Source organism: Panthera onca, chromosome B1, assembly GCF_046562875.1.
Source record: "Panthera onca isolate mPanOnc1 chromosome B1, mPanOnc1 haplotype 2, whole genome shotgun sequence".
Classification (NCBI taxonomy): domain Eukaryota; kingdom Metazoa; phylum Chordata; class Mammalia; order Carnivora; family Felidae; genus Panthera; species Panthera onca.
In genome coordinates, this window is record NC_138342.1 from 172,033,698 (window position 1) to 172,053,795 (window position 20,098).

General features: G+C 44.7%; 2 protein-coding genes across 6 annotated transcripts in view; one reads left to right on the forward strand and one right to left on the reverse strand.

Moving 5' to 3' along the window:
* Positions 1-8,585, reverse strand: part of LOC132691680 (vegetative cell wall protein gp1) — a 45,396-nt gene extending 36,811 nt beyond the window's left edge. For 3 of the 5 annotated variants that reach the window (XM_078445439.2, XM_078445437.2, XM_078445436.2), the window contains exons 1-2: positions 7,883-8,585; positions 5,582-5,674 (exon numbers count right to left, since the gene is read on the reverse strand). In XM_078445439.2, coding sequence (XP_078301565.2) covers positions 8,103-8,585 — 483 coding nt within the window. In that variant the 3' untranslated portion in view covers positions 5,582-5,674; positions 7,883-8,102. Of the gene's footprint in view, positions 1-3,648; positions 5,498-5,581; positions 5,675-5,769; positions 5,835-7,882 lie in introns of those variants that run through there. The other 2 variants (XM_078445440.2, XM_078445438.2) reach the window with 2 other exon arrangements.
* The window catches only part of DOCK5 (dedicator of cytokinesis 5), a 218,451-nt gene continuing 206,869 nt past the window's right edge, over positions 8,517-20,098 (forward strand). Inside the window, exon 1 of the mRNA XM_078445433.2 lies at positions 8,517-8,728. Coding sequence (XP_078301559.1) covers positions 8,686-8,728 — 43 coding nt within the window. The 5' untranslated portion in view covers positions 8,517-8,685. The remainder of the gene's footprint in view (positions 8,729-20,098) is intronic.

Sequence of the window (20,098 nt, forward strand, 5' to 3'; positions counted from 1 at the left end):
TGTTCTTGAAAGTTTGTAAATCTTTTTTTTAATTTTAATTTTTTTTTTTTTTGAAAGAGAGAGACAGAGCGTGAGCAGGAAAGAGACAGACAGAGTGGGAGACTAGAATCCAAAGCAGCTTCCAGGCGCTGAGCTGTCAGCATAGAGCCCCACGCGGGGCTCAAACCAAGAGATCGTGACCTGAACCGAAGTCCGACGCTTAACCGACTGAGCCACCCAGGTGCCCCGAAGGTTCGTAAATCTTTTTTTTTTTTTAACATTTATTCATTTTTTTTTAATTTTTTTTTTTTAACGTTTATTTATTTTTGAGACAGAGAGAGACAGAGCATGAACGGGGGAGGGGCAGAGAGAGAGGGAGACATAGAATTGGAAGCAGGCTCCAGGCTCTGAGCCATCAGCCCAGAGCCCGACGCGGGGCTCGAACTCACGGACGGTGAGATCGTGACCTGAGCTAAAGTCAGCCGCTTAACCGACTGAGCCACCCAGGCGCCCCAACGTTTATTCATTTTTGAGATTGAGAGACACAGAGCATGAGCGGGGAAGGGGCAGAGAGAGAGGGAGACACAGAATCCGAAGCAGGTTCCAGGCTCCGAGCTGTCAGCACAGAGCCCGACACGCGGCTTGAACTCACGGACTGTGAGATCATGACCTGAGCTGAAGTCAGCCGCTTAACCAACTGAGCCACCCAGGCGCCCCCCGAAGGTTCGTAAAACTTAACTGTTTTTACCACACACACGAAAATCGTAATCATGTGAAATAACGGAGGTGGACCTTACTGTGGTCATTACCTCTGAATATATTGGTGTATCAAACCCATCACATTGTTCGCCTTACATGTATGCAATTTTATATGTCACCATATTTCAGCACAACTAAAACAATTCCAATCTGTCTCTGGTTCTACAGTTTCAACACCTTCATTTCCCTGCCAAGTCCCCCTCCAAGTATTTCTGGAGAAGTCTGGAGTCTGTGTCTCAGAATTCACACCAATCTGCCCATATTCCTTTCACTTCAGCTCTGACCTTTGCCAGGTGGTGTCATTGGTATCTACCTGGCCATGCAAACTTTTTTCACAGCAGTTGTCATATCTCCTTTGGGGCACCAGATCTCCTTACTTCCCACACCCCCAGATCCTGACAACCGCCATTATCCTCTCTAGGAGTTTGGCTTTTTTTAGATTCCACGTATAGCTGAGATCACACAGTATTTATGTCACTTAGCATAAAACCCTCAAGGTCCACCCATGCTATAGCAAATGTCTGTCTTTCTCACGGCTGAATAATATTCTATTGTATGTACATCCCACATCTTCTTTATCCATTCATCTGCGGATGGACACTTAGTCGTTTCCATATTTTGACTGTTGTAAATAATGCTGCCATAAATATGCCTCCCCCCTCCATCTTTACAAGCCTACTTGTTCAGGGGCGCCTGGGTGACTCAGCCAATTAAGGGTGAGACTTTGGCGTAGGTTGTGATCTCACGGTTCATGAGCTCAAGCCCCGTGTCAGGCTCTGTGCTGACGGCTTGGAGCCTGCTTCAGGTTGTGTGTCTCCCTCTCTTTCTGCCCCTCCCTTGCTTGTGCACGTGCGTGCTCTCGCTCTCTCAAAAATAAATAATCATTAAAAAAAAAGAAGTCTACTTGTTTGGTGGGTGCCAAAACAGTTGCTTGTGTGCCACTGTCTTCCAGAGGTTGAGATATGTTTTTTATTTATAGCTTCTATTATTCAGAATAGAGTTCAGAGGGGTTAGGCCAGGAGGCAATTCCCTCAAACAGATACTATTTTTAGAAGTGCCCCATCCTCTAACTATTTGGAGTCCCTCTCTTTCAACAACTTGTCTTCTAGGAGCTTTTCTCAAACTCTTACACAGCAAACTTCTGCTGCGAAGGTCCTACACTGATGTCTCCGTTGTTACCATGGCCCCTCTCCTGGAGGCCCCCCTAGCCTTTCCACTCACTTCAAAAAGTGACAGTCATGGTTTAGACCAGGAATTGTAGGCCAAATCCGACACATGACCTGTTTTTGTACGGGCTTCAAGTTGAGAATGTTTTCTGCATGTTTAGGGGTGCCTGGCTGGCTCAGTCAGTAGAGCACGCAACTCTTGATCTCGAGTTTGTAAGTTGGAGCCCCATGTTGGGTGTAGAGATTGCTCAAAAATAAAATTTTAAAATAATGTTTTCTACATTTTTTTTTAAATTTTTTTTTTTTTAACGTTTATTTATTTTTGAGACAGAGAGAGACAGAGAATGAATGGGGGAGGGTCAGAGAGAAGGAGACGCAGAATCTGAAACAGGCTCCAGGCTCTGAACTGTCAGCACAGAGCCCGACGCGGGGCTCGAACTCACAGACTGTGAGATTGTGACCTGAGCTGAAGTCGGACGCTTAACCGACTGAGCCACCCAGGCACCCCAATTTTCTACATTTTTAAATGATTTAAAAAAAAATCAAAAAGAGTATTTCATGATATATGAAAATTACATGAAATTCAAATTTCATGTCTACAAATAAAGTTTCATTGGAATACAGCCACACTCATTTGTTTGCATGTTGTCTGTTGCTATTTTCCTCCTACAATTACAGACTTGAGTGGTTGCAAGAGAGATCACACGGCCTACAAAATCATATATATATATACACACATACATATATATACATACACATATATGTATATACATATATATGTATACATACATATGTATATATGTATATATATGATTCATATATATACATATATACGTATGTATACATATGTGTATGTATATATACATACGTATATATGTATATATATGATTCATATATACATATATACATATGTATACATTCATATATGTATACATTCATATACATATGTGTGTGTGTGTATATATATATATATATATATATATATATATATATATATATGATTCAAACCCTGAGCAGATTGGTGCCAGGGTCCATGCTCTAAGCCAGGAGTTAGTGAACTGTGTGTGTGTGTGTGTGTGTGTATATATATATATATATATATATATATATATATATATATATAGGCTCTGTATATATATACACACACAGTTCACTAACTCCTGGCTTAGAGCATGGACCCTGGCACCAATCTGCTCAGGGTTTGAATTTAGTTCTGCCACTACGTAATTACGCGGGCAATATCGTAACATGTTCTGGGACACACTTTCCACATTTGTAAGTTGGTGGGGGGGGATGACAATAATGTTCTATTTACCTCATTAGGTTATGTGAGGATCAGACAAGCTGATTTAGCTTAGTGCCAGGCACAGGCCATGAATAGTAATTATTATTGTTACGCTACAGCTAGTGACCATGGAGAATCTGTCTGGTATTAAATAAAATTTCTAGATCAAATGTTTGTTTCTTAACTGACCATGAAGTAACAGGAAGAAAAATCTGCTATGACAGTCATCTAAACAACATAGTCACAATGTCACAGTTACCAAGGGGCTTCAGAATGAAACTTCACTCTTATCCCAAATAAAGGTCAAATTTAAGCACTTAACTTTCTGCTTTTGTACATGGTCCAGGAATCTCAGCAACCAAGTAGTTTTCTTTTGAAGAAGGTTAAAAATTTCCATTTTTAATGTTCCTCTACAGTCATTTTCCATGCAAAATATAATTTTATATAGTTATAAGTATATTACGGCATATATAGTTTAATTATTGTACCTTAAGCTTACATTATAATTTTTCCACCTTGCTTCTTAGTTTTTATCACCTCTTGTTTTACAAAGTGTAATGAAGATAGATTTTCTTTTTTTTTTTTTTTAACGTTTATTTATTTTTGAGACAGAGAGAGACAGAGCATGAACAGGGGAGGGGCAGAGAGAGAGGGAGACACAGAATCTGAAACAGGCTCCAGGCTCTGAGCTGTCAGCACAGAGCCCAACGCGGGGCTCGAACTCACGGACTGTGAGATCATGACCTGAGCCGAAGTCGGAGGCTTAACCGACCAAGCCACCCAAGCGCCCCTGAAGATAGATTTTCAACACATAGAGGAACTTTTCAAGACACGTTACGTAAATACAGTTTTGAAAATTCAAGTGGTGTTCCTCGCTTCTCGCATTGAATATTGATCCAACTGTCATCAAGCTAATAATAACTTTGAGTTGCTCATGTCATCAACTTCTTTCAAAGGTGAACTTGAAGCACATTTAGATGTCTGCAGCAAAGAGCATTCCAGAAGCAAAACTAAAAGCTTTTTGCTGTGTTTGCAAAGAGGGTGAAAGCTAAGCTTACCGAGCACCCATCTCACGGCGATGGGGGTGAGGGTATGACTAGCACTGGAGAAGTGACCATCATCTCCCAGTCATCAGAGAAAGTGGACCTACCACGGCCCGTGGCAGAGCCAAGAACAGACCCAAAGATGCTCACCAGATAAATCATCTGGGCGGCAGAGAGTAGATAGCAATGTGAGTTTCTAGGGTCTATGAAAAAAAAAAAGTACTTCTAGGGCTGCATGGGTGAGTTCCTTTGTCCATTTTAGCTCATGGGTCCCAAATGACAATGCCTCACCCTGCGCCTGACTTACATAGAACCATCCTGTCCTAAGCTAGAGCATTTGCCCTCAGAAGACCTCAAAGTGATATTAGAGCCAATTACATTTTTCCGCCTTTTTTTTTTTTTTTTTTTTTTTGGTTATTCTAGCAACTACACTCACTCATATGTAGGCTCATCCAGAAAAAAAAAAAAAAAAGAAAGAAAGAAAGAGAAAGAGAGAGAGAGAGAGAGAGAGAGAGATGCTCTTTAATAGAATCCATAGCTTTTTTCAGAGAAGCAATCAAGTCAGCCAGATTTGGCGAAATAAACCTTGCAATCAATGGGGGAAGCAAGCCCTTGCCAATTGTCTTCACATCCATCTATTCAGGCGTTGTGAGGGATGGTCACAATGTTCATGTCAAACTAGCCTCCAAATTCAAATTCATTTGTCCTCATTTCTTTCTCCAAGGCACCTTCAAGCAGAGTATGCTAGTGCTTGTGCGTGCATAAATGTGTTTATATTTGTGTGGGTTTCGCAGTCTGAGTATCAGTGCTTCTGGAATATGCCTAATGTTTCTTCTGAAAAGACATCAGAGGAAAAAGAAATTGATATTTCTGGGAATCATGCTCTTATTCCACCTACCCGTCTAGTTGACTCTCTAATTTTAAGCCTAATTTTAATAAAAGATGTTGAATAGCTCTGCTTTTATGATTTAAATGGACTTTCAAATTGGGATTTAACCATTGGATATAACAAAGTGGGTGGACCTCAGTCTTCAGAGGAAAAAGAATAAACGTACTGAAGGCTGTAATTAAAATTTTCCGTTTGCCTCCAACCCTCTTAACGCAATTATTGTCAAACTTGAAATATCCAGCGCCCAGATTCAAACCTCAAGTTTGCAAAGAGCTTTCAGTGCGAGTGGTAGGGGGTGGCGCTGAAAACATTCCAGAAAAGGCAGCTGAAATCATTTTGGTAGAAATCCGGTTCCACTGGACGCGCACGGAACACCCTGATGTGTATTAAATTCAAAGTACACCAGTAGTTAGAGAACATTTGGTTAAGCAATTTCCTTGAACAGAGACAACTGAAATACCTTTGTGAAGTCCCCATTCTATAATGCAAGTGCTTCAGCTCCTAGGGGTCCACGTGGAGGAATCACTGAGGAAGTCCTAAAGGTGATTAAGTCCTAAAGAAGTAACAAAGGAAAACTTCAATACAGAACAACGTGGATATATTTACCAGTTACTCAAGCCCCCAAACTTAGAGTCATCCTTGACCCACCTTGTCTATCACACCCAGGGACAGGATCCAAGGTCTCTGGGGCCTGAAGCATATACAGTGGGGCTCTTAAGGAAAACAAAACAAAACAAAACACAAAACATTTTTTTTTCTTTGCGGGCTTTCCAAAAACAAGCTAATGAAAGGACCCAGAGGCCTCACAGTGAATTCTCCTCCGTGCACACTATATTCTTAACTTTTTAAAAAAATTTTTTTATGTTTATTTATTTTTGAGAAAGAGAGAGAGAGAGTGCAAGCAGGGGAGGGGCAGAGAGAGAGGGAGACACAGAATCCCACGCAGGCTCCAGGCTCTGAGCTGTCAGCACAGAGCCTGACACGGGGCTCGAACCCACCAACCGTGAGATCATGACCTGAGCCAAAGTCAGACGCTTAACCGACTGAGCCACCCAGGAGTCCCAATATATTCTTAACTTTATGTTAAGAATCCAACCTCTTTCCCATCTCTCCCCTACTATCCTGGCCCCAACTACTTTCATTTGGTGCTTGAACTACTAAAATATTCCTATGTCTTCCCTTGTGCCTTTATAGTCTGTTCATCCCATAGGCAAGCAAATTAGATTGTATTGGAGGGTTGGCTCAAAAACTCCAACCTCATCTAATGTTGTTCTATGTAAGCCCCTTACTATGCTTTTCAGGGTCCTGCTCTATCCCGCCACTCTGTGCCTCTTGGACCAAGTTGCCTTCCACACAGCTACTTACTCCTTTCTTACAAAGGAGGATTCCTTGCTGTTTTGGGAACCTGCCAAACATGCCTCTAGGCCTTTGCATACTTCCCTCGGGTTGATTCTTCAATGTCTGCACCTTTGCAGACTACTCAGCATAAAACAGCAGCACATCCTATCCTCCTAGTTTTGGGTTTTCTACATGCTTAGTCTCATTTGGCACACATTTATTTGTTTTGTTTTCCTCTGTATTCCAGACTGTAGGCTCTATGAGGGTAGGGATTTTCCTTTATTCATTGCTGGGCTCCATGACATCTAACAGGCCCTTAATAAACATTGGTAGAAAGAAGATGACATTAGGTTAATCATGATGTCACTGGCTAAGAAAAATTATTTCATGGATATGGTGGAGTGCCTCCTGGATGTTAAGTCTAAAGTGACAGATTCTTGGGGCGCCCGGGAGGGTTCAGTCGGTTAAGCCTCCGACTTCGGCCCAGGTCAGGATCTCACAGTTCCGGGGGTTCCAGCCCCGCGTGAGGCTGTGTGCTGACAGCTTGAAGCCTGCTTCGGATTCTGTGTCTCCCTCTCTCTCTCTGCCCCTCCCCAGCTCATGCTCGCACTGTCTCTGTCAAAAGTAAATAAACTTAAAAAAAATTAAGAAAAAATAAAGTGACGGATTCTTAAATTATCATTACACTTTGCAAATAAATGCCTACTTGTTGATGGAGAAGAGGATAAGCCCTAGGAATTACCCACCTAGAACAGGACCCCCCCCCTTTTTTTTTATTTCGGATATGGTTTTGCACACATTACCAAAATTAAAATGCACTAATTTTTCAATCAAGTTTCACTCTATTTCACTACGTTATCTTTCTTTCATGTTCCAGAAAGGCCAGAAAAATTTCACAGACTGCAAAGACAAAACAGTTTCTTTGAATAGGTATTTTCTCAGACCGGGAGCATAAATCGGCTGCTCATTTACTCTGAGATTTTACTTCTCCGTGTAAGGTAGCCGAGCGCCTCCCCTCCCCCCAAGCCAGGTGCCTCCGATCCGCCCCCCCCCCCCTTCATTCCCGAGGTCTCTCCAGGAGGAAGTGAGTTCCAAGTGGAGCCTGCGACAGTGCATTTGAACAGTCCGTGCGTCGGGCTGTTGGTCAAAACGATACGGCCGATGGAGAAGAGTCTCTCGGATGTGCCCTGGTCCCCCCTCCACAAGGATGCTCTCTGGGCTGCAGCTGTCTTGGAAAAGGGAGGTCTTGGGGCGATCTTTTCCCTTGAGCACAAGGGTCTGAATGCCTTCAGCTGGGGAGGCGTCCCGGTGTTTGTGGGGGGGAGAGCGGGGTACAGGATCTAAAGAATTTTCCCACCGAAGCTCCCCTTGGAAGCTGACACGTCTCAGGAGCCCGGCTCCCTCGCATCAGGTCTCCACTTACCCGGAGACAAATACGCCCGCTTTGAAAGCTATCAACGGTGGCCCCGGGAGGTCGCGTCCGCCCTGGAGCCCGGCTTCCGGTCCTCTCGGTGTCAGTTAAAGCTCCAGGGGGTGAACGCGGTAGTCAACTGCTCATTCATTCAACAAATATTTATTGAGCGCCCGCTGAGTGCCAGGCACTGGGGGTGCCCGGGGCCCGGCAGGCAGCTCCCGAACGCATTCTAGTTCCCCCCGAGGCGCGGCGCGCGCAGTGGCAGCGACCCCGCACTCCGCGCCCACCCGCCGCCGGCCCTCCCGACGCCCCCCGGGATCCAGCCTCGAGGGTTGAATCCGGGTGAGGAAGGCGGGGAAAAGCGCCAAACACCGAGAGGAAAAAACAAAACAAAACAACCCTCTGAGCCCAGTGGGCCCCGGGAAGCCGCTCCCGGGAAGTGCGCGAGGCGGAGTCGGGGGAGCGCGGAGCCCCGGGGCGGGCGGGAGAGGCCGGGCGCCCGCGGGTCGGGGCGCGGAGGCGGCCCCGGGCGGGCGGAGGGCGCGGCCGGCGGGAGGGGCCGGGGCGGCGCCGGGAGGGGCGCGCACGGCGGCGCGGCCGCCCGGCCCAGCAGGTGACCGCGGGCCGGGGCCGAGCCGGAGCGAATCCCGCGCGGGGCGGCGCGGCGCGGCGGGGAGACGGCTCGCGGGGTCGGCGAAGTTTGCCGGAACATGGCGGAGGAGCCCGGGGCGCGCGGGAGCGCGGCGCGGCGGCGGCCGGGGCCCCGGGAGCTGTAGCCGCCGCAGCCGCCGCCGCGGGGCGAGGTCGCCGCCATGGCCCGCTGGATCCCGACCAAGAGGCAGAAGTACGGGGTCGGTGAGTGCTCGCCCCACCCCGGCCGCCGCGGAGTTCGCGGGGGCGGCCCTGCCCGGCGCAAAGTTGGGCGGCTGGGTACGCGCGCTGCCCGGGAGCGGGGTCGGGTCCCCGCTGCCCTCGCGGGCGCGGGCGGGGCTCGGCTCCCGCGGCGGCCGTTCCCCGAGGGGGACGTCGCTCCGGGTCTGGGGATCGGAGTGGCTGGAAGTGCACTCGGGCTCCGGGACTGGAAATCCGGCTCCCGAGTCCAAAGCGCCAGCGCTGGGCACGGGCGAGACGTCAGAAAAAAAAAAAAAAGAAAGAAAGAAAGAAAGAAAAAGGAAAAAACAAAACGAGCGCTCGCCTGCTGTCGGTTTGGGGCACCGGGCTGGGCGCTCGCGTCTCTCCTCCCCAGCCTTGGGGTTTCATTGAGTAGTTTCTAACCCGCCGCCGTCGGCAGAACGCGGGTGCCGCTCGCGGACCCAGGGCTTTCTGCCTTCTCCCTCCCTGGGCTCTCTCGGATGCCCCAGAGTGAGGAGTTGGGGATTAGAAAGCCGCCTGCCCCCCTTTCCTCCAGGGATTAGGACCTTGGTAACAGTTGGAAACTGAATGGGAGACCGAAGTTGTGGGGGGGGACGTGAGGGAAGAGACAGGAAGTGTGTGACCAGGGATCGGGGGTGCCTGCCCCCGGGGGCTGATCGTGCAGACGCCCGTCCTCAACGGAGCGTGCCCCGAGCGGGTGGAAGACTGCCTTCCGAGCCCCGGGTGTCATCGTGGGAGGAGATGAGGATATTTTAGTAAGAAAACTTTGACAGGTCCTGGCTAGGCACTCGGCATTCCTAAACGGCGGTGCTGGAGAGCCCCCCACCACCCGCGGAGGGGTTGCTGTCGTGTCGTTTTGGACACGAAACACTGGCTGTGCCTGGTTTTGAGCCAGATGAAAAACCGTGGTCCTTGCAGTGTTTATCCCGCAGTGAGGTTGCTGAGGTCTCCTGGAAACGCTGCCCTTCGCGGGGCGATTCCCTAGAATAGACACGGTGGTGCGTGTTGAGGATTTTATCACTTCCTCGCAGCTTCATTCATTTGGCCTATTTGTAATTTAATCTTACACCTGAGTCCCTTCCCTGCCGCCGTGTTTCCCTCGCCTCAGTTAGTAGGGAGTGGTCCCCGAACCTAGTCTGTGCTTCTGTGCTATTCTGTGCTTTCTGACAGTGAAGTCCTTTTCGGAGATAAGCTTAGCAGCCTCTGGGTGCTTTGCAACTCTGTAACCACGAGTCAGTTACAAAAACAACAAACACGCCCTCTAACATTCACTATACAGTGTTCTTAATTGTGACCTTTTATGTGTGTATGTCCCTGCATATATAATAATATATACTCTGTGTGTGTGTGTGTGTGTGTGTGTATAGTTGCCTCTATTACAAAAAAACTTTTCTCCCTCTTAAATTTTATTTAGAATCATTGCACTCTCCCGTGGCAACTCAGAAATGAGTGGGTGTTTCTTCTGCCCGACACTACCTGGTCCTAATTTGGTCATGAGGCTTCAGACAGGTGCCAGTTAGTTAAGTAACCAGTATTATGGGAGTGAAATGATTGAAATAGATGGAATCAATGTCTTTATTTTTGAGTGTTACACAGTACTACTAAATTAAAGCATATTCAGCAATGAGTAATTATCAGTTCTTACAAAGTTATCACTTCTAATTTTGTATAACAGGAACCCCAACTATCATGACTTTCATGTAATGAATGCAACCACACCCCCTACATTTTTTTTTTCGTTTTTTAAAGTTTATTCATTTTGAGAGAAACAGATATAGTGAGAGTGGGGGAGGGGCAGAGAGAGAGGGAGACAGAGAATCCCAAGCAGGCTTCACATGGACGGTGGGGCCCTCCGTCAAAGGGCTCGAACCCACGAAACGTGGAGATCGTGACCTGAGCTGAAACCAAGAGTCGGACATGTAACCGGCTGAGCCACCCAAGCACCCCCCAGATGTTTTAATTGCCATAGTCATAGGAGCAACTGTGATATGTTTTCTTTTTAATGTATGTTTCTTCCTGTTGTGGCGTCAGGTTACCCAGTTATTTATCATCAGTCAAGAAAAGTATGTGAATTGCATTTCCAGGGCAAAAGGGGTAGCAAAATTACCCCAGGATATAATTTGGCACACTTATTTTACTAGACATAATAGATTCTGATTAATCTTGGCTTGACAAAAGGACCCACTGTTAGGCAGATTAGCCGAGAAGATAAATCACTATTGTTTATTCCTAAAACCCCCTGTTGTTCCTAACACCTCCCTCCCTGCTTAGAAGCCTTCCTTGGCCTACAGGGTAAAGTCTAAATTGAGCCCAACTTTCAAGGTTGTGATAATCTGGTTCAACCTGTCTCCACCAACCTTATCTCTCATGGCTTCTTTCATTAACTCAACACTGCAGACACTGCCCTTCTTTGCTCTTGTGCAATATGCAGCGGAGAATCTTTCCTTTGGGACTTTGCTCCCTCCCTCATGCCCCCCCTTCCGTCCAGAGGGCCCGCCCACTTGTGCACCATCCCTAATCCAACTTTTCCTCAGGGCTCAAGTCCATTGCCACTGCCTCCTCCAGGGTTGGCATCCTCCAGACCTTCCCAAACCTTCAGGCCTCTCCTTATAGTCGTTACATTGCACCATATTTTAAGTATCCTTTTATCCTTGGGTTCAATGAATCAGAAGGTTATATGGCTTTGTATCCCAGTCCCAATACCAGGTATGGAGCATGTAGTCATAACGGCTTGTCCTTGGTGTTGAGGTGACGTTATGAAGCCCTAACCTACTTTCTGTGATGATGTAATGCAGTTTCTCAACCCCCTCCCCCACCCCCGCCAATCCACCACAATATGAGGGTTTTTTTGTTCAGTTAAACGTGCGAAGTGACAGCCTTCCGTCCGTCTTTATCTTTGCAAGTGAAAAAATGTGCTGTTGAATAAATAAGGAAGCATAGAGTAGACAGACTCATTTAAATATAATTAGGAAAATTGGCTTGTTGGACTTTTCTGGGGATAGTCATCACTTACAAATGTCTGCTGGTCGGGTTGCGTTTCTGGGTGAAGGAAACCATATGATAGCCATTTTGAAGCATTTTAATGACTCACAGCTACTTTGATCTTCATTTGGATTTTGCTCAGTGAAGTTAGCAGTCTCCACTCTTATATTATCTTGGTGCCACTGTTCGCTGCTCCTGACATAGCCTAGATTTTTCTATGGGGACTGAAATGCAATCTGTCTGGGCTTTCTTAGTTCTTAAACATAGCTCTATTGGCTCAGTCTCTAGCATTAGGAGGGCCTAAATGACCCATGTGTGTTATCTGTGTCATCAAGTGAGAGGACAAGTAGACTTCTTCTTTAAAGTTCTAGTCCATTAGTATCCCAGTGCGAAGTGCTCTGTGCCAAGTGCTTAGAAACAGGGTGCTTTTCCCCATAGCCTTAGAAAATTCCCTTCCGTACTTTTCTTTCTTGCTTTCTTTTCCTTTATTCTTTTTTTTTTTCCTCTTTCTTTCTCGAATGTTTTCTGTTTGACGATATGGGGGTACAAACCCTTTTATTTAGATTTAGTTTTTTTTTTAAGTGTGTATTTGTTTTGAGATAGAGCCTGTGTGTGTGTGTGGGGGGGCGGGGGGTTGGGGAGCAGGGCAGAGAGAGAGAGAGAGAGAGAGAGAGAGAAAGAATTCCAAGCAGGCCTCTCACTGACAGTGGGAGCCCGACGCAGGGCTCAAACTCAGGAACTGTGAGATCATGACCTGAGCCAAATCAAATAGTCAGACGTTTAACTGACTGAGCCACCCAGGAGCCCCACTTTTATTTAGATTTAAGGCAAACATTAGTGATATATACCCAGGTTCACTCTTCTGATTATGGAAAGATTTGTGTTTAAATCTTTTATTTATTAATTTTTTTTATATTTATTTATAATTTTTGAGAGACAGAGTGAGACAAAAGTGAGAGTGGGGGTTCCACGGGATCGACCCAAAGCAGGCTCCAGGCTCTGAGCTGTCAGCACAGAGCCTGACGCAGGGCTCGGGGCTCAAACCCACAGACCGTGAGATCGTGACCTGAGCCGAAGTCGGACGTTCAACCGACTAAGCCACCCAGGTGCCCCCGATTTGTGTTTAAATCTATTCCAAACAAGCCATTTATATCAATAACAGTCCCAAATTGTATTGATCGTGGATTTTTTTTTTTTTTTTTTTTTTTTTGCAGACTCATTATTGTTTGTTTGTGATCTATATCGTTATAATGTGATAAAAGATACTGTGGGAGAATCTTTGCTTTCACCATTAGCTCTTCATCTGTTTGGTGCAGCCTGGCTCCATTAATCTAAAAGCATTCAGCTCAGTCGAGTAGACTCTCAGATCCTGGTGTAAAAATTGAAAACAGATTCTTGCAGCTGTTTGTTAATGCATTCAGGTGTGCTGTGGGTTCCCGTCCTGCTCTTGAGGGGAGGGTCTCAGAGAATAAACAGTCCAGTTTCCTTTTAAAGAGAAGAGCTTGGTGTCTAAAGAGGTAAAGTGAATTGCTAAACACCGGGCAGCCTTTTGATTGCATAAACTCCTTAGGCCATCTGGTTAAGCCAGTGGATCGTTTTCTTAGAATAAAGTCACCTATGAAGGATTGAGAATGAAACTCAGTTGTATTGAAAGACAGCTGTCAAGATATTTTTCCAAATTTGTGATGTTGTAATATATGTGCTTATTATTAATCCGCTAAATAACAAGACCTAGTTGCAGGTCTAATAACTACTATACTTTTGAATTAGTGATGAGCATGTATGGTATTTCCAGATATCTGCCATAAACCATGATACGATCTGAAAACACCTCCGGTTTCAGTTGGTGCCCGTGGGGGTCTATTGTGTACGGTCATCATTAAAGTGATGGCTGAGTGTCAGAAAATAGAGCTGCGTTTTTTCCCCTTTTCAAGTCCGTGGATTTCTGAATTTGAACACAGATGAAGAATCCTTGGCTGAAGATCACACAGCTAATTAGTTACGCAACCAGAATAAGCAACAACAGTAACACTTGTTGGTCATGTGTCTAGAGGAGGTATGATGCTGCTAGATACACAGCTGAAGAAGTCTTTGCCCTAAGGTGTTTGTGTTCTAACATTGAGGCTAAGAATGAAAGGAATAGAGAATTAATATTTTTTTTTCAATTTTTTTTTTTAACGTTTATTTATTTTTGAGACAGGGAGAGACAGAGCATGAACTGGGGAGGGTCAGAGACAGGGAGACACGGAATCTGAAACAGGCTCCAGGCTCCGAGCTGTCAGCACAAAGCCTGATGCGGGGCTCGAACTCACGGACCGCGAGATCATAACCTGAGCCGAAGTCGGCCGCTTAACCGACTGAGCCACCCGGGCGCCCTAGAGAATTAATATTTATGATGAGTTTACTTTGCGACTGCTCTAAACCCTTTACTTCAGAATGTTCCAGGTACACGTGGGGGTCTTGGAGATATTTGCAGCGGGTTCATGAGACTAGAACTTTTTTGACAGTAATATTGAGCCTGTTATTGGCCTGTTTCACTGTACCCTCTCACGAGGATACAGTACAGCTTCCCAGAGACTACATGAAGTGTGATACCACAGTAGATTGAATGCTGAAGGCAGTGGGAGAATCCAGCTCCTTTCGTGAAGGCAGACGTTTAAGGATTTATTTACAAAGATGCAAAGCATTGCCGCTCCTAAGTGTTTTTGTTTAGAAAAGTGTTGTTATTTGGAAAAAATACATCTTCATGAAAAAAGGAGGTATTTTTGCTAACATGCATCAGGTTTATTATGATTATTTTAAATTAAACAAGTGTAAAATGTCTGTTTTACTTTCTAATATGGTCAATACTGATAGATGTAACCCACATAAACAAAAGCTCTTTGGGGTTCTCAGTAACTTCTAAGAGTGAAAAGGGGTTCCAAGACCAAAAAGTCTCAGCTCTGCTTTTTTGCCTGTTATTCCCCTCAATCGAGATAATGCTGTGATTCTCCTGTTTTGTCCCCTTTTCCCGATAAGAAAACTGAGGTTCATGGAGGATGAATTTTTCATCTATGGCCGTGTAATCTACTCCATATGTTTCCCCAAACTTTAGTCGGTCATTGTTACCGTGATCTCTGCATGCCCAGGTCCCCTGGTGAAGCAGTTTCATGTCTGATGCCATCCACACACATTTGCCTCATCTGTTTTCCACTTCATCTTTTCTGTATGTTGCTGCCTTTTTTTTTTTTTTTCATTTTTACTTAAAACAATTATTGGAAAAGAAAATCAGATGTTGCTACCATTCAAGGAGGACCAGCAGCACGTGCCATAGAAAAAAGCAACTGTAAAAATAAAGTCAACAAAAATAAAACAGCAGTGTATTGGGCGTCTGGCAAGATACTGTCAAGGAGGGAGGAGGCTGATGCCCAGCTGAAATTTTCTCCACGACGTGATGTAGATTCTTATTATTTGTAGTAGTTGATGTTTTATAAAGCGGCCGGGAACACTGACTCGGCGAATACTGAACCATTGCTCTTAGGGAAAATTCAAGGTCAGGTTCCTGTGAGCCTCTGGTCACATTTTCATCATCTGGTCAGTACATACCTTATTTTATGTGTGTTTCTGTTTAAGATTTAAAGACCTTATGGGAATGCAAGCTGGTGCAGTCACTCTGGAAAACAACATTGAGGTTCCTCAAAAAATTAGAAATAGAACTACCATATGACCCAGCAGTTGCACTACTAGGTATTTATCCAAGGGATACAGGTGTGCTGTTTCAAAGGGACACCTGCACCCCCATGTTTATAGCAGCACTATCAACAATAGCCAAAGTAGGGAAAGAGCCCAAATGTCCATCGATGGATGAATGGATAAAGATGTGGTGTGTGTGTGTGTGTGTGTGCGTGCGTGTGTGCGTGTGTATACACACACAATGGAATATTACTTGCCAATCCAAAAGAATGAAATATTGCCATTTGTAACAACGTCATGGAACTAGAGTGTATTATGCTAAGTGAAATTAGTCCGAGAAAGACAAATAGCCTATGATTTCACCCATATGAGAAATTTAATATACAAAACAGATGAACATAAGGGAAGCAAAAATAATATAAAACCAGGGAGGGGGACAACACATGAGACTCTTAAATACAGAGAACAAACTGAAGGGTGCTGGAGGGGTTGTGGGTGGGGGGATGGGCTAAATGGTCAAGGGGCATTAAGGAGGACACTTGTTGGGATGAGTCCTGGGTGTTATACGTAGGGGACGAATCACTGGATTCTACTCCTGAAATCATTATTGCACATACCTAACTAACTTGGATGTAAATTTAAAAAGTTTTTTGGGGCGCCTGGGTGGCTCAGTCGGTTAAGCCGCCGACTTCGGCTCAGGTCATGATCTCGCAGTCTGTGAGTTCGAGCCCCGCATCGGGCTCTGTGCTGACAGCTCAGAGCCTGGAGCCTGCTCTGGATTCTGTGTCTCCCTCTCTCTGACCCTCCCCCGTTCATGCTCTGTCTCTCTCTGTCTCAAAAATAAATAAAAACGTTAAAAAAAAAAAGTTTTTTAAAAATTAAGAAAAAAGATTTAAAGACCTTATTTACTCTACATGGTTGATTACTAAGATTGAACTCATGGCGACCAGCACTCTATCAACAAGCCTCAGTGAAGCTTATCTAACCATGTATTTTCTCCAGTAGACAAATCACAGCCTTTTTGCACTTACGAACACTACACAGCACTTCAGCACAGTGCTTGGGATCCGTTTTATAATAGTGAAATCATTAACAAAAAGCACAAAGTGAAAAAAAAAAATGGCAGTAAATTTAAAACTGCACATTTAAAAACTGCAAAAAAGAAACTTGTTTACCGTACGAGGACTGAAACAAAAAGGCCAGCGGTCACCTCGTTCGACCTCAAATGGGAACTTGTGGGTTACATTTTACCCCTCTGCACACATCTGAGAGTGACCGTGGATGTGCCAGGAGTATTCATTTGGTGCTACATATACATTTTAGTAAGTAGGAGGATGCAGAAATACAGAATCTGCAAATAACAAGCATCAACTGTAGTTAGATAAAATAGAGAATTAAAAATGGAATCAGTTAGAATAATCCCTCCTTAGATGCTTCTGAGAACCTTAGTTTAAGGTACTACATACTGTCTTTGCCCACGCCTTGCCTGTCCACACCTCTCAATGTCTGTTGACATTTCTCTTTACTTCATATAATTGTCGTATTTATTTGTATTTTAAAAATGTTTTACGTATTTTGAGAGAGAGAGCATGCACGAGCAGGGGAGGGGCAGAGAGAGAGAGAGACAGACACGGAGTCCCAAACAGAGCCCGACACAGGGCTCGATCCCACAAACCATGAGATCATGACCTGAGCTGAAACCCAGAGTCGGGCGCTCATCTAACTGAGCCACCCAGTCGCCCCTGTCCTATTTATTTGAATGTGTTTACTGCCTGTCTCTCATACTAGAATGTGAGGTTATGCGGACAGGAACTTTGTCTTTTTCATCAGTGAACTCCAGTGCTGGCACATGGCCAACACTCAATAAATAAATGAAGTGATATATGAATGCTGAATCCATCATCTACCTAAATTGGTCTTGTCTGCTGTAAGAGGGAGTTTTCTTCAGGCTACAGAATATAGTGCCATATGCATCCTTCCAGTGAGATGTAATAAAAAATGGTGGGAAAAGGAACATTTAAATAATAGATAAAATAGATTTAATAAATTGCTTAAGCAGAGGGTTGTGTGAACATTGTGGTGTGGGAGAGGAATTGAAATCCTAAATGATGCCTTGTTAGATAGGAAGGGAAAATGGAAATAGTCCTCCCCCCCATTCCTCCTCCTCCTCCTCCTCCTCCTCCTCCTCCTCCTCCTCCTCCTCCTTCTTCTTCTTCTTCATTATTTGTGGAGGCTTCCAGGAGGAAGGTGCATTGTAGAATTGGCTAAGTGGAAAGAAAAAGCTTGACCGCTGTGGTGAATAGGGTTTAGGAGGTTCTGAGTCATTGGATTAGCGCTTTCATGAGCACGTGAGTCGAGGGGGAAAACGACATGGAATCTAGTGAAAGAACGCTTTTAAACTCATTTGTTCCTTCTATTACTAAAAAGGAGTTGAGGTCCGTTACAATAAGGACAGTATATATTGTACACAGGGTAATTAAAAGAAAAAGATACGAGATCCCTAGTACTGTGGTGAGGAAGAAGCAATTTAGAGTATGGGCTCAGGGCTTTGCAGCAAAGGGAGTAGTTACTCAGGATTTAGTTTGTCCAGATTTACAGAATGCTTTTTGTGGTAGTCATACCTTTCAACTTAAATGAGCTCGTGGTCTCTCCTCATCTAAAAATTAAGAGACAGCCCGGTGAAGTTTGGGGGGAAAGGACTCAGATCTCATTGCAATGAAGTTTTCCATGAAGGGAAAATTTTCTAACTTCTAGTTCATTCCCAGCAATATTCAGTGTAACAACAATTACAACTCTACACATACCAAATATTTTAGTACTGTCAAAAGAGTAAAAAAAAAAAAAAAAAAAAAGGAACACAGATCACTTCTATTACCACTCATTTAAATTGAGAAGAAATCATGGAATTGTAATAGAATTTGACCTGTATCTGTGGCCCAGGAAATTGACGAAGGTTGGGTAGTTTGTACTTCAGGAAATTGACCGAGGTCACATAGTTTGTTCTTCACTAAGTGTTTGAAAGGAGGGCAAAGTAGTTTTCGCCCTCATCAAATAGGTAAAACCACTCATGAAATGTCTCCTGTCTGTGGGTGTTAAAGGGTGTAACAAATCCTTTGGGAGCCCTTTGACATTGGTTTATAAGTCACCCCCAGCATACTTTAGGAGTAACGGTCTTTTCTTTTTAAGTTTAAAAAAGTGCTTTTGAGATCAAGCTAAGAAATGAGTTTGAAATAGAGATTTGGGTGAGCAAGGGAAAGCAGAGGATGGCTGTGTTAATTTTATTTTTTGCAAGTGGTGGCCAGGCCACGTCCTCTGGGAGACTGGGCTGGCAGCCGGGACTCCACCGATTGTCTGAATTGCTGGCAACCAGCTCCCAAGCAAGAGACAAGAGTGGTCTTTGTCCTCCACAAAGCTCTATGCCATCGTAAAGCTGCTATTGTTCCAATGGCTTGATATTCATGGATCCACCTTTCCAGATTGTGCCATTTGCTCTTGCTTTTCCACACCCCATTAAACTCTGGGACTGTTCATGTCAGATGCCATATTTGGACCCCCCAGGTGCCCTAAGAATCCCAGGTAACTGTTCTATGTTTTACAATAACTTGAGGAAAAGAAATCATAGCAGAGATAAATTCCCTCTTGAAAAGACTCCCTCTGAGTCTTGCTGACTCAGCCAAGGTGAGTAAGAGTGCATCCCGCTGACTGGTTTGTTAACCTACGTACCTGGGGCAGGATGTGCTATAGTTTGTGTGAGCCTGAAGCAATAGGGTTCTCGCTCCTCAGACTTTCCTGCTGGAGATCGGTTATAAGTCATAACACAGTTATAAAAATCTGGCAGCTTTGCCCTTTTGTGTGTAGAATCATAAAATATTAAGGGTTGGATTCTCTATGCATCCATCACCTCTTGGCTAACACCCTCATTTCATTGGAAAAATATGCCCCGGAGGTATAAAGTGAGTAACCGGAATCACACCGCTACTAGCCAATGTGTGTTTCAGCCTGCTGTCTTCCGGCTGCTTCCTTTCTCTTTATAACTGGATAGCGCACATGTCTTTGTATGTCTGCTTAGGGATCTGACAAGTCGTTGTATCCTGCTCAGTCCGAAAGGGAAAATGCCTGTCTTCCCTGTGGTTTTTCTAGGTGGAGGTTTTGGTGTAAATAAGATCTACCTATGAAATCATCTTCTCCCCCTTTTTACTGAGATATAATTGATACATAACATGACGGTAGTTTCGCGTGTACCACGTAAAGTGTATATATCGTGAAAGGATCACCACAGTAAGTCTCGTTAACATCCATCCAACTGTAACGCAGCGTTACAAGTTTTTCCTTGTGATGAGGGCTTTTAATATCTACTCTCAACTTTCAGCATTTTTAAAAAAATTTTTGTGTTATTTTAGGAAAATGTTTATTTTGGGGGTGTCTGGGTGGCTCAGTCGTTAAGCGTCTGACTTTGGCCCAGGTCATGATCTCGCAGTTTGTGAGTTTGAGCCCCGCATCAAGCTCTGTGCTGGAAGCTTGGAGCCTGGAGCCTGGAGCCTGCTTTGGATTCTGCATCTCCCTCTCTCTCTGCTTCTCCCCTGCTCATGCTCTGTCTCTCTCTCTCTCTCTCTCAAAAAAAAAAAAAAAAAAAAAAAATGTTGAGAGAGAGTACGAGCTGTAGAGGGGCAGGCGGGAGGGGAGAGAGCATCTCAAGCA